Source organism: Hippocampus zosterae, chromosome 4 (genome assembly GCF_025434085.1).
Source record: "Hippocampus zosterae strain Florida chromosome 4, ASM2543408v3, whole genome shotgun sequence".
NCBI classification, from domain to species: domain Eukaryota; kingdom Metazoa; phylum Chordata; class Actinopteri; order Syngnathiformes; family Syngnathidae; genus Hippocampus; species Hippocampus zosterae.
In genome coordinates, this window is record NC_067454.1 from 26610172 (window position 1) to 26622232 (window position 12061).

The 12061-nt window shown below is 42.4% G+C and overlaps 1 protein-coding gene across 2 annotated transcripts; it reads right to left on the reverse strand.

Moving 5' to 3' along the window:
• Positions 1-448: 448 nt before the first annotated feature.
• Positions 449-10609, reverse strand: lctla (lactase-like a). 2 transcript variants are annotated; one of them, XM_052063950.1, is made up of 15 exons: positions 10331-10609; positions 10092-10250; positions 8746-8906; positions 8333-8420; positions 7922-8031; positions 7691-7819; positions 7519-7614; positions 5103-5157; positions 4689-4850; positions 3637-3911; positions 2448-2574; positions 2181-2380; positions 2039-2102; positions 1831-1904; positions 449-817 (listed from the first exon to the last, which is right to left on the reverse strand). In XM_052063950.1, the coding sequence occupies exons 2-14, from the start codon at positions 10210-10212 to the stop codon at positions 1831-1833; spliced, it is 1662 nt and encodes a 553-aa protein (XP_051919910.1). In that variant the 5' UTR covers positions 10213-10250; positions 10331-10609; the 3' UTR covers positions 449-817. The 2 variants fall into 2 exon arrangements, with proteins under 2 accessions (XP_051919910.1, XP_051919909.1); XM_052063949.1 differs by lacking the exon at positions 1831-1904.
• Between the last annotated feature and the right edge of the window lie 1452 nt (positions 10610-12061).

Consider the following 12061-nt stretch of genomic DNA (forward strand, 5'->3'; position numbering starts at 1 on the left):
GTTCAGTTTTTGGTCTTACAAGTTTGAAAGGCAGTTGTTTCCATCCATATTCCGATCCGCTTATCCTCACAAGGGTCATGGGGATTGCTGGTGCCTTTCCCAGCTGTCTTCAGGCAGTAGGCGGCGTATAACCTGAACTGCTGGCGAGCCACTCGCAGGGTACACATAGACGAACAACCATTTGCGCTCACACTCACACCAAGGGACAATTTGGACTGTTCAATCAGCCTGTGATGCATGTTTTTGGAATGTGGGAGGAAACCGGAGTACCCGGAGAAAAACCACGCAGGCAGGGGGGAGAACATACAAACTTCACACAGGGAGGCCGTAGCTGGAATTGAACCCAGTACCACTGCACTGGGAGGTCGAGGCACAAACCACTGGACCACCGGGCCACCGCAGTTGTTTCCATTCGTTGCAAATAAAACCAGTCAACACAACCATGGTGTTCTCATTTCTAAATCAAATAGCAAACTTTAATTCACTCTCGCAGACAGATCGTGACAGTTGGAGGCTATTTTTATATCCCACTTAGAGTTTGAAAAGTTTATTCAAAAGAGAACATCGAGACACGCGTACCATATCAATCAATTCTGATGACTATGTATGTGTTTCTGATTCTGACTCATTCTCAGATTGGCCTAATTCATTTCTCCAGGGCCACTGAGGTCTGATCATGTCAAGGGGGATCTGTGAGTGTCTCAAAAGCGTCTTTGCAGCAGGAACATGAGGAAGACTGCACCGAGGAGGATGCACAGCGTACACACGGTGGGAACCACAATCTCCGTCACCATCTCCATGTGGCCAATCAGTGGATCTGAAACACATAGAAGAAGAGAGACCGAAACGTCAGCAACCTTTGGCGATCCACAGGTCTTCATTCTTAGCTTTAATTAAAAAAAAGCTCTGATGAGATGACTCTTATTTATTCGAAATGTTGCTCACTGTTTTTCACTGAGCTGTCTTCTGTCCTGCACATGCTAAATTAACATGAAATAAATTGAGATTTCAAATCAAATGTTGCCTTCATATTCCCTCCAGACTGCTAAAGATATTCAAATGATCTGTAGTAAATAATTAACATGTACTCGCTGACCAAGATTCAACATGAGCTGTGTTTCCATTACTGTCTTTTCAAAAGACAGTAAAGTCTCAGTTAAGATCTGCACTCTCAAAGAGGAGTTCATTTCACAAATGTTCATTATTGAATTTGAAGTTCCTCTAAACAACACTGAATCACTTCTATTTTGACCTTCTCATGCAATTAAATGAAGTTGACTGAACGTCAGAAAGTCGTCTCTCCTGATGTGACGACACAGCAAATTACAACCGTAAAAATCAATATTCGATATCTCTGTCACAAAGTCAATCAAAATTGAAGATTATCTTCTCTTAAGAAAGCCCAATTGCATCACTGATGCATGTGGACCTCAAGTATCTGTATGCTGTTGTCAGTTAAAATGTTTTAGGACAAATTACTCATGTGATTGAAGGAGACGGTACCGTATGTCAAAACATTTGACCGATAATGCATATAATGAAGCGTTTAAAGTACTTAAATAATAGAAGGTCATTTGTTGTCATTATCATATATTATGTTTTCTAAACTGTAATATTTTGGATTGCGTGAACTATGAGCGATATTGTGAACGTGAGATGAAAATCTTGCATTAGCCAAAGTCATTCAACAGGAATCGCTATGTATGTATTGGTCAATTGCTTTTCTAATGCTATTATGAAACCCATCGATGTGCTGCATGTTAATATTCAAGTAAAATCAAGTAAGTTTGCTGGGAGAATGGTGTAGATCTGCGATTTCAACACTTGTACCTAAACTTCATCATGAACTGGCCAAGTCTTTTGCAATCCTGAATGTTCCTGACCTCCCTGGGATTTTCTTCTAGCTGGAGGGGCAAAGCAAAGAAAATCCCCATTAGAAAGCAAAGTAACAAGTTTGTGTTTGGTTCCATTTGGTTTATCAGTCCCGGCTGTAAAAAAGAAATACAAAAATAAAATTCAAGTGCTGGATTGTGCTTACCTGCTGCCAGGAGCTGATTGCTGGAAGAACATGTCTCGATTGCTTTCCTCTTCCAACTCTCCACCTGTAGGAATCGCCGAACCTCAATGAATCCCGTACGGTCTCATGGAGAAATCATCTGAAACGTGGTGTGTGTCGTTACCTCTCTCTGACTGGGGAAGCCATTCGAGCTGATGATGCGTTTATAGTACTGGACTGAAGCCTTTGGGTACCGTGGTTTATTTTTGTTCCTGAAGTCCACATAGTAGAGGCCAAATCTCTCGGAGTAACCGACATCCCACTCAAAGTTATCCAGGAGAGACCAGGCGGTGTAGCCCTTCACATTCACCCCATCTCTTACAGCTGGAACACAAATCAATCAAAAAAGGTTTACAGGAATGGTGTGCTATCTTCAGCATAGTGGCCTCACCTTTAAGCATCTCATTGATGTAGTCTTTGAAGTACTGCATCCTCCAGTCATCACACAGGTCGGTGCACAGCGTCTTTTCTGACACACCATTTTCTGTCACGTAGATCATCGGGTTTCCGTACTGACTCTGTGGGAGAGAGTTCCAAATATGTGGCACATTGTCCTGCCCTTGCCATTGTATGAAGCATGTGTCCTTGAAATGGGTGTAACCCTTTCATGCACCCTGTAACCTGATAACACGATAACTGCAGTAATCATGCGCCGACGCCACTCTCGCAGACGCATTTTGCCTCCGCGCCGGCCCTCTCCGGCGGTGCTAACCGCTGTCCCTCAAAGGCTTAATATTTCACCTTTATTTGTTTATTTATTTTATTTTTAAACGTTTTATTATCTGGGTGGCCCGGTGGTCCATTGGTTAGTGCATTGACCTCACAGTCGATGCAGAGGTTCAATTCCAACTCTGGAGTTTGCATGTTCTCCCCGGATCTACGTGGGTTTTCTCCGGGTACTCCGGTTTCCTCCCACATTCCAAAAACAGGCTGATTGAACACTCTAAATTGTCCCGAGGTGTGAGCATGAGCGTGGATGGTTGTTCGCCTGTGTGTACCTTGCAATTGGCTGGCGACTGGTTCAGGATGTCCCCTGCCTACGACCTGAAGATAGCCGGGATAGGCTCCAGTGACCCTTGTGCGGATAAGAGGATCGGAAAATGGATGGATGGAGGGTTTCATTCATCTTCCGAACCGCTTTATCCTCACGAGGGTCGCGGAGGGTGCTGGAGCCTATCCCAGCTGTCATTGGGCAGTAGACGGGGGACACCCTGAACCGGTTGCCAGCCAATCGCAGGGCACACAGAGACGAACAACCATGCACACTCATATTCACACCGAGGGACAATTTTGAGTGTTCAATCAGCCTGCCATGCATGTTTTTTGGAATGTGTGAGGAAACCGGAGTAAACTCACACAGGCCTGGGGAGAACATGCAAAATCCACACAGGGAGGCCGGAGCTGCAATTGAACCCGGTACCTCTGCACTGTGAAGTCGACATGCTAACCACTGGACTAACGGGCCGCCATGGAGGGTTTCATTATGTTTAATAATACAGTGAGTTACTTATTTTGTTGAGTGTAATCAGAAGCAATGTTCACATCTGAGTTATGTTCTACGATGCAGTTTTGTTGTGTACCTTGACAAAGTTCAACATGCGTCTGAAGCCCCAAGGCACAGAGTAGAGCCATTCGGAGCCAGGGTCGGGCCACTTTGGGTCAACCAGCTCCGCCAGGTCCCGATCTGCAAAGTAGCTGTCCCCAATGCTTGATGGATAATTTTTTTGCGTCACGTAGCGAGTCGTGAAGTGCCCGAGGCCCAGGAAGTCACAGGTACCCCTGATGTCACTCTTTTCCTGCGCTGAGAACACGGGGAGCCGCGAAGCTCCGAGGCCCTGTTGGCCACTCTTCCTGCCTTATGGTGAGAGGATATCCAGTAAGGTCCAAAAGAATTTGGACAGGGACACTCCTTATCCCATCACAGTGGTGAAATAAACCTGATTAAAGTTTAGACTCTCAGTTTTAATTTCTGACTTTTACAACGATGCAAACCCCAATTTCAATGAAGTGGGTACGTTGTGTAAAATATGAATGCAAACAGAACTACAATGATTTGAAAAGCCTCTTCAAACTATCTTTAATTGAATATGTTACAAAGACAAATTATGTCATGTTGAAACTGATCAACTTTTTTTTTGTGGTTGTTGTAAATATCATGTTCAATTTGATGCCTCCTATGCGTTCCCAGAAAATTGGGAGAGGGGAAACAAAAGATAGTTGAGGATTGCTAAAAAATAAAAATAAAAAGAAGAAAAAAAGCTTTAAAAAATGTTTGCCACGTTCTACGGATGAACAAGTTAACTTGAAAGTGTCATGATAGGCCCCCCGCCCGAAAGCTTCAGTTGTTCACAAGTCAGGACGGGGTAAGTTTTCACCGCTTTATGAACAACTGCGTGAGCAAATAATCCAACGGTTTAAGAACAATGTTTCTCAACATGGAATTGTAAGAAATTTAGGGATTTCACCATCTACATTCCACAATATCATCACATCTAAATGGCCTAGTCGAAAAGCAACATTGAAATCCCGTGATCTCTGTCACTGCAAATATTTCACCTAACTGGTGAAAGGACAAATGAATACCGAGTAAAAATGAGCAGTAAGTAGCCCGTAGCACGTGAGCAAGGCGTACCGATGTATTCTTTCATAACCTGAGGGTAGTCTCCCCTGAAGATGGGTGTGGCAAACCATCCCAAGTAGAACTGGATGTATCGCTCGGCTGCTTCAATATCTTTCTGGTTGCTGGCGTCCACTGGTTCACCCCAATCAGCTGTCAGCGAGATTCCGACTAGGCCTAAGCGCACAAATATTTTTGTGTCATGATGACGTCAAGCGGAATCCTCATGTCTCCATATATAAAATGTCACTTTTCAGGAAGACGGGGAAAAAAGTGTGTTTCTAAAATAAACAGACCCAAATAAGTCCGCTAGTATAACTGGGTGGGGAAAAAGAAGAAATTAACCAAGTTTGGGTATGAGAGGTTTCCACCCTGCAGTAAAAAATGATGTGACCGTTGTGAGTCATCTGGTTTCTGGTTGCTTGATACCTTTCTGTTTGCTCCTCCAGCCCTTGTCATATGTGTGCCACACCTTCGCATGTGCCTGTGGTAAAACAAATAGAAATGTTCAGATCTCCACGTGCAAGAGTTAATCACCAAAGTCAGTCAGATGATTGTAAATGTATTCATTGAATTCAACGCAAAAAAATCCCCTGTTGAGAGAATTTTGAGAATATTGACTTTTGAGAAGATGAAATTTGGAAGTTTTGGACAATTTTCAATTAAACAAGGTGTCGAAACGATAAATTGATTATCAAAATGTTTGCCGGGTCTTTTGCTAAGCATAGAGCTATACTGGGGCACAGGCCCCCTACGACACTTCCGCGGTCCATTATCCGTACCGGCCTTCATTCATCCATCCATTCATTCATCTTCCGAGCCGCTTGATCCTCACTAGGGTCGCGGGGGGTGCTGGAGCCTATCCCAGCTGCCTTCGGGCAGCAGGCAGAGGACACCCTGAATTGGTTGCCAGCCAATCACAGGGCACACAGAGACGAACAACCATCCACGCTCACACTCACACCTAGGGACAATTTAGAGTGTTCAATCAGCCTGCTATGCATGTTTTTGGAATGTGGGAGGAAACCGGAGCACCCGGAGAAAACCCACGCAGGCCCGGGGAGAACATGCAAACTCCACACAGGGAGGCTGGAGCTGGAATTGAACCCGGTACCTCTGAAATGTGAAGCCCACGTGCTAACCACTGGACTACCGGGCCGCAGAGATATTTTTAAAAAATTTAATATAAATCCTGTCGCGGAAATATATATGCCCTAAATCAGGGGTGCCCAAACTTTTTGGATCGAAGATCTACTTTTCGATCAACTAACCTTACGGGATCTACCCTTACCGGCACGCGCACATGCGCGCGCGCACACACACACACACACACACACACACAAACACACGCGCGCGCACGCGTGTGCACGCCATGATGAGAAACAGTCTGAAACGGAGGCATGCAACGCACTTTTGCAGCTTGTTAACTATCGTAGCTCACACGTACCGTTTTAAAGTGCTTCCCTGGGCCCTCCTAGATTCCTATTCTTTGCTCATGCCCTCGGTGAATTGTACACGAAGCAAACTCTGAATGAGAATCATGACGATAAAAGATAGAGCGCAACAGCTCTGATCACAAGCTGCAATTGCAAACTGCTGAGCGCTAACAGCGGTGACATAATCACGCGCCACCGTAAATTTAAGATTTACCTTTATTTTAAATTTTTAAATATTTTTTAGTGAAAATGAGACTGATAATATGATTAATGTTCAGTGTATATGAACACAAAAAAATATATTAATAACATGTACAAAGACACACAAATGGTTGTTTGTTTTTTTTCTTCTCGACACTCCTCTGATCTACTTGGGACCTGTCTTAGATCTACCGGTAGATCAGGATCTTCCTAATGGGCACCCCTGCCCTAAATGGACTTGATCGCCATGGCAAGAATTTAATTGATGGTGGCCAGTCCATTGAAATTATAATAAAATATAATGAACCAGTCCATGGCAGAAAAAAAGGCTCTACAACATCTGGTTCCTCCTGCACACACACAAACATACACACACAGCCCCAACTCCACTGTGCGTGTGTGTGGTGTGTGTGTGTGTGTGTGTGGTAACAATTTTAGCATTTGACAGGCAAATGTATTACTCTCCGAATATAGGAGAAATAATCAATGTCAGAACAAGACTAACTTATTGCAGCATAACAGAACATATCCGTTCTGTGCAAATAAATGCAAACGGATATTATACAGACTGTTTTGTTCCATATGCGAATGTCACATTGATGTGCTTGCATATTTTCAACAGGTCTGGCTAGTAGGGGTCTCTCTGATGCTCCACGTGTCATTGCAATGACTTTTTAGGGTTTTGTTATTGACCTAGACCGGGGATCGGCAACACGCGGCTCTCGAGCCAAATGCGTCTCTTTAGCGCCCCCCCCCCCCCCAGTGGCTCCGTGGGGCTTTTAAAAAAATCTTTGAAAATGGAAAAACATGGGAGGGAAATATATTTTTTGTTTTCATATGGTTTCTGTCAGAAGAAAACATGACACAAACATTACTAACGTTTTCCGATGGTGTAAAAATGTGTTGAATAAATAAATGTCAACATTTCGTCAACGAATATTTGCATCACAGCCCGCGACACACGTTTCTATTCGCAGGGCGGAATGTCAACAACAACAACCCACCTGACTGGGTTGTTGTTAAAAAATATATATATATTTTAAACAGCTGCCTTCCATGTACGATTCACCAAGGGTACTTGCTAACAATGGGACTCTGGGCGCCCAAGAAAAGCATTTTTAAACGGTACACGTGAGCTACGATAGTTAGCACGCTGCGAAAGTGCGTCCCGTGCCTTGTGCAAAGACACAACACTTGAAACGAAATACCTTGATGATATGGTGTGCAGCTCTGTAAGCTCCCATTCCTTTCATCTTCAAGCCTGGTGCATGTTCCCCCGTTTCATATCCTTCCACAGCAATCGACTGGAAACACAAGCCCTTCTATGACAATTCCATTTCATGGCAGGGAAGGCAACGTGTCATCTTTGCTTTTACATACCCAGGGATTGTTGAATGTGATCCAATACTTCACTCGGCTGCCGAACCTTTCAAAGCATAAATTGGCAAAGTCGTTGAAGTACTTGACCATGCTGACGTTCTGCCAGCCACCATATTTGTCCTGTAACGCCTGGGGGGGGGTAAAAACATTTCAGATATTTTTCTTTTTTTTTTTCAGGTTGTAATCAATTTTTCCAAAATTCAAAACAAATGTCATCGATTTGTTGTCAACCTGTGGTAAATCCCAGTGATACAAAGTAACAATGGGTGTGATCTTATTTTCCAGCAACATGTTGATCAGGTCATTGTAATATTTAATTCCTTTTTCATTGACGTATTCACCTGAAACAGATTCATACAGTCACATGGCCAGTAATGAAGTCAATCATTTGATACGTTCTTCACTTTAAAAAAGAAAACATGCCTTTGCAACATTATATTTACAATTGCATTTCATGTGCTTGTTTTAAGTTGATGCACGAAGAACAAAATCTATCCATCCATCCATTTTCTGATCTGCTTTATCCTCACAACGGTCCCCGGGGGTGCTGGAGCCTTTCCCAGCCATCTTCGGGCAGTAGGCGGGGGGCACCCTGAATCGGTTGCCAGCCAATCGCAGGGCACACAGAGACGTATACATTACCTTTGATTCCGCTTGGTAAAATTCTTGGCCAGGAGATGGAGAAACGATAATGATTCAGCTTCATGTCTTTCATTAAGTTAATGTCATCCTTAAAACAAAACAGCAAACATTACAATGTCACATTTTTGCTTTTTTTTTTCAGAAAAAGAAATACATTAAAGGTTAAGTGTGAAGTATTTTAACCCTTTCAGGGACAGTGGCTGCTACAGTGGACAGCTTATCATGTTATCAGGCCATCAGGGGGCATGAAAAAGGTTCAGCAGACTTTCACAACCCACCCGGGTTCATTTGTCTAAGGTTTGGTGTCTTCGATGCATTTACAATCAGTGTAATGAAGGGACAAAAGTGAGGAACAATATTGCACCGCTCCAGACATTCTTAAACACTGAATATTCATTTTAGGGCTTTCTCACCTTACATTTGTAGTACCCATCACACGAGGAATCCCCAGTTTCATTTTGAAATATTTTCCCCTTTTTATGGGAAAATGCGTCCCAGATGCTCATTCCCTTGCCATCGACATTCCAAGCTCCCTCGGTCTGATAAGCAGAACTGCCTGCCCCCCAGGTAAAACCTGCAGAGAAAATCACTCGAGTTACTCTTTTGCTTAATTTTTCATCATAGGCAAATGATTGTTAATGTTGTGCTTCAAAGACTTTGTTTGCCCTATTTAGCTTAGCTACTTCCTCAGCCACTACAATCTGCATATTGTTTAATTAGTACTGCAGTATTACCTTTGTGAAGGTAGATTTTTTGATACTTTTGCATTGGAAATTATGAGACTGAAGTCTGAGAGGAGAGACGTAATGGGGCCAATATTCGGCCAGTAATATTCTTCGACGAACGTGTGTGGTCCTGGTTTTAGCCGCCGGCTGTAATGCGCTGAAAAATAGTCAATGACGTGTCATTTTCCCCAAATTCACGAGTGACAGCCCACCCCGGCCTATGAGTATTTATATAGTTCAGTTTTAATACAAATGATTAATTACCGTATTTTTCCGAAGCCACTATTGAAGCTCCTATTCTATGCGCCTTATAATGCGGTGCGCCCTATACATGAACACAGGTTTAAAATAGGCGATGCATTGAAGGTGTGCCTTACATTCCAAAGCGCCTTTTAGTGCGGAAAATACGGTATTTCATATTCATTCTGTTGAACTTATTGCCATCTTCTCTGACAGTTGATGATTATACTTAGTCGTATTCCAGATCATCTCTAACAGTGTGAAGTCGCATGGCAGGTTCCAAAACAAATGACTTGGTGATTTGGGAACTTTTATTTACTTGCACAAAGAAAGATCGAATAATATTGACTTTGTACACTATTAAATTATTGGTGCAATACTGATGTTAAAACAAGTCAAAATGTAAATACTTTGTGATTTGGTATGATCCAAATGCAAACCGGTATCATTTTTACACTTTTTTGCCCCCAATGTTTTTTTTTCATTTATTTCAAAACATTTTATACTTAATGTGTTTTGTTAATTTGTCAGTGCCCTGCCCCTGTGTTTCATCAAAAATATACAGTATATTTGATGATTAACAGCGATTTTTGTTGTTGTTTTTTAAGAATTGTTTCACGAATTGAATAATTGTAGGATATTTTGAGTCCATTGTTGTGGACTTTGTTAGCATTTTGAAAATGTCCAGTTAAACTGCCATGGTTTTGAAAATGCCTGAAACAACTATGCAAAAGACATTCGCTACTCCTTGACATTTAGGATTGGTAAAAGGAGGTTGATGTTTGGACACTTACCTGTTGGGAAGGTCCCATAATAGAAAGATGTTCTTTCAGTCTTCGCCCAGTCAAAGTCCTCCCTGGCTGACATACACAGCACCAATGCAAACACGTGGCATAACTCTAGGCACCTTCGCATTGTGATGGTTGGTTCGGATCCTTCTTCTTTGATCACACCTACAGTAAAGAATAACAACATTAATAAACTGCACTTGAACAAAAAAAGGCTCAAGTGAAGACAGAAGAGTTGAACACACGAGTGTCAGATGTCCAGGTGTTGATCAAAAATCATTTTACTCAAACCCTAAACCTCAGGAATCATACTGTAATTTAGAAGATTGCTGGCTCTGACTCAAGAATCATTTGAGCCAGCTGGAAGACACGCTGACACAAAACCCTATGAGAGACAGAAAATATGCCAGCTTGTCCAGCGCTGCCAGGACAAGGGACATATTTTGTGACTGTCGTTTAAAAATGCCAAAATAATAAGTTCCCCGTGAGTACACCCTGGCTGCGGTGTAGCTCTCCCAACAATGGGCCGGGCTGGTCCGCCTACATGAACAAGTACATATACGTGTCTGACCTGCCGCTTATCCTGCATTGGAAACTTGCGGGAAGCTACTCGAAAGCAATGGAAATGTCTCCAATCTTCTGGGCTAGTTGAATGGGGCACCACTGTCACCCAGTGAGCGGTAACAAAACACAGTGAAGCATCCAGGGCATTTACTGCTTTCATCAGCTCACATACAGCAAGTCCACACACACGTGCGCACGCATGCACACTTCTATTTAAAATCAGCGAAGTGTGAAAATCTGCTGTGGCCATCAGATCTTTTGGAGCAAGTAGATTTTGCCACTGCAAGCACTGCGAGATTCTTAATTTAAATAAAATAGATTGGGACTCACCGTTTTGATTGCAACTATGACTCAATAGAATGTCTCTCCTTCGTAAAGTCACTTTTATTCAATAAATCGGCCTGCTAGGGTTCTTTATTTGCCCTCAAACAAATCTTGTGGCATTTTATGAAGAATGTGTGAAACAGTTCCAGTTTGCCACTATTTAAAGCACCGGTGTCAAACTCAAGGCCCGGGGGCGAGATCCGGCCCGCCACATCCTTTTATGTGGCCCGCAAAAGCATATGGGCATGTTTCTTGCTAAAATACCAAAATTGTAAATTGTCTTTGCTTTCAAAAATGTTGATATTGCAAGCATTTTTCATTGCCAATCCCCCGTTGTTAGCCAGTTAGCTCCGGGAGCTCGCTGGCTGCCTCCCTATGGAGTCTAAAAAAATATTAGCCTCTGAAAGCCACAACCAATTGCCACCAAAATTCATGTGCATATCCCCGCTATCATCCAATTCAATGTGTAAAAATAAAACAACAATCGGCACCATATTTTGTGGAGGTGATAGGCCTGATGACTTTTCAACAAAAGAGCCCACATTCAATGTCTTTTAAATTTGATGCAGAACACACAACAGAATGTGATAAAGCAAGCAGGAAACAATATTACAATGCTTACTTCCTTCCTTAAATGACATAGTCAGGCTGAGTTGTGCAACAAGCAGTCCCTTCACACACATTAAAGGCATTAAGATATGCTGAATGTAGTCATAAAACAATCTATTGAATGACTATGGATTGATTTTTACAAACATTTTACACCAAAAAGACACACTTACAGTTAGTTATGTCATATCCAAATCATGTTTATTCAAATCTAATGGGTAAAAGGACATGACTTTGAACCATATTAGTCAGAATGTTGCAAAGCTAAAAATGCATACATGATGATCATTAGACGGACACAAGACAAGTGTAAGACTGAATGCATTGGTAATATGTTGGAATACAAATCAATTTAATCGAATCACTTTGACGACTGTAGCTACTAAGAGCCTAACCGACGACCAAATGTCATCTGTGTGGTCTATTTTATAAAGCTTTGAGGCTTTGACTTTTTTCCGAATCAATATGGCAATGGCCTC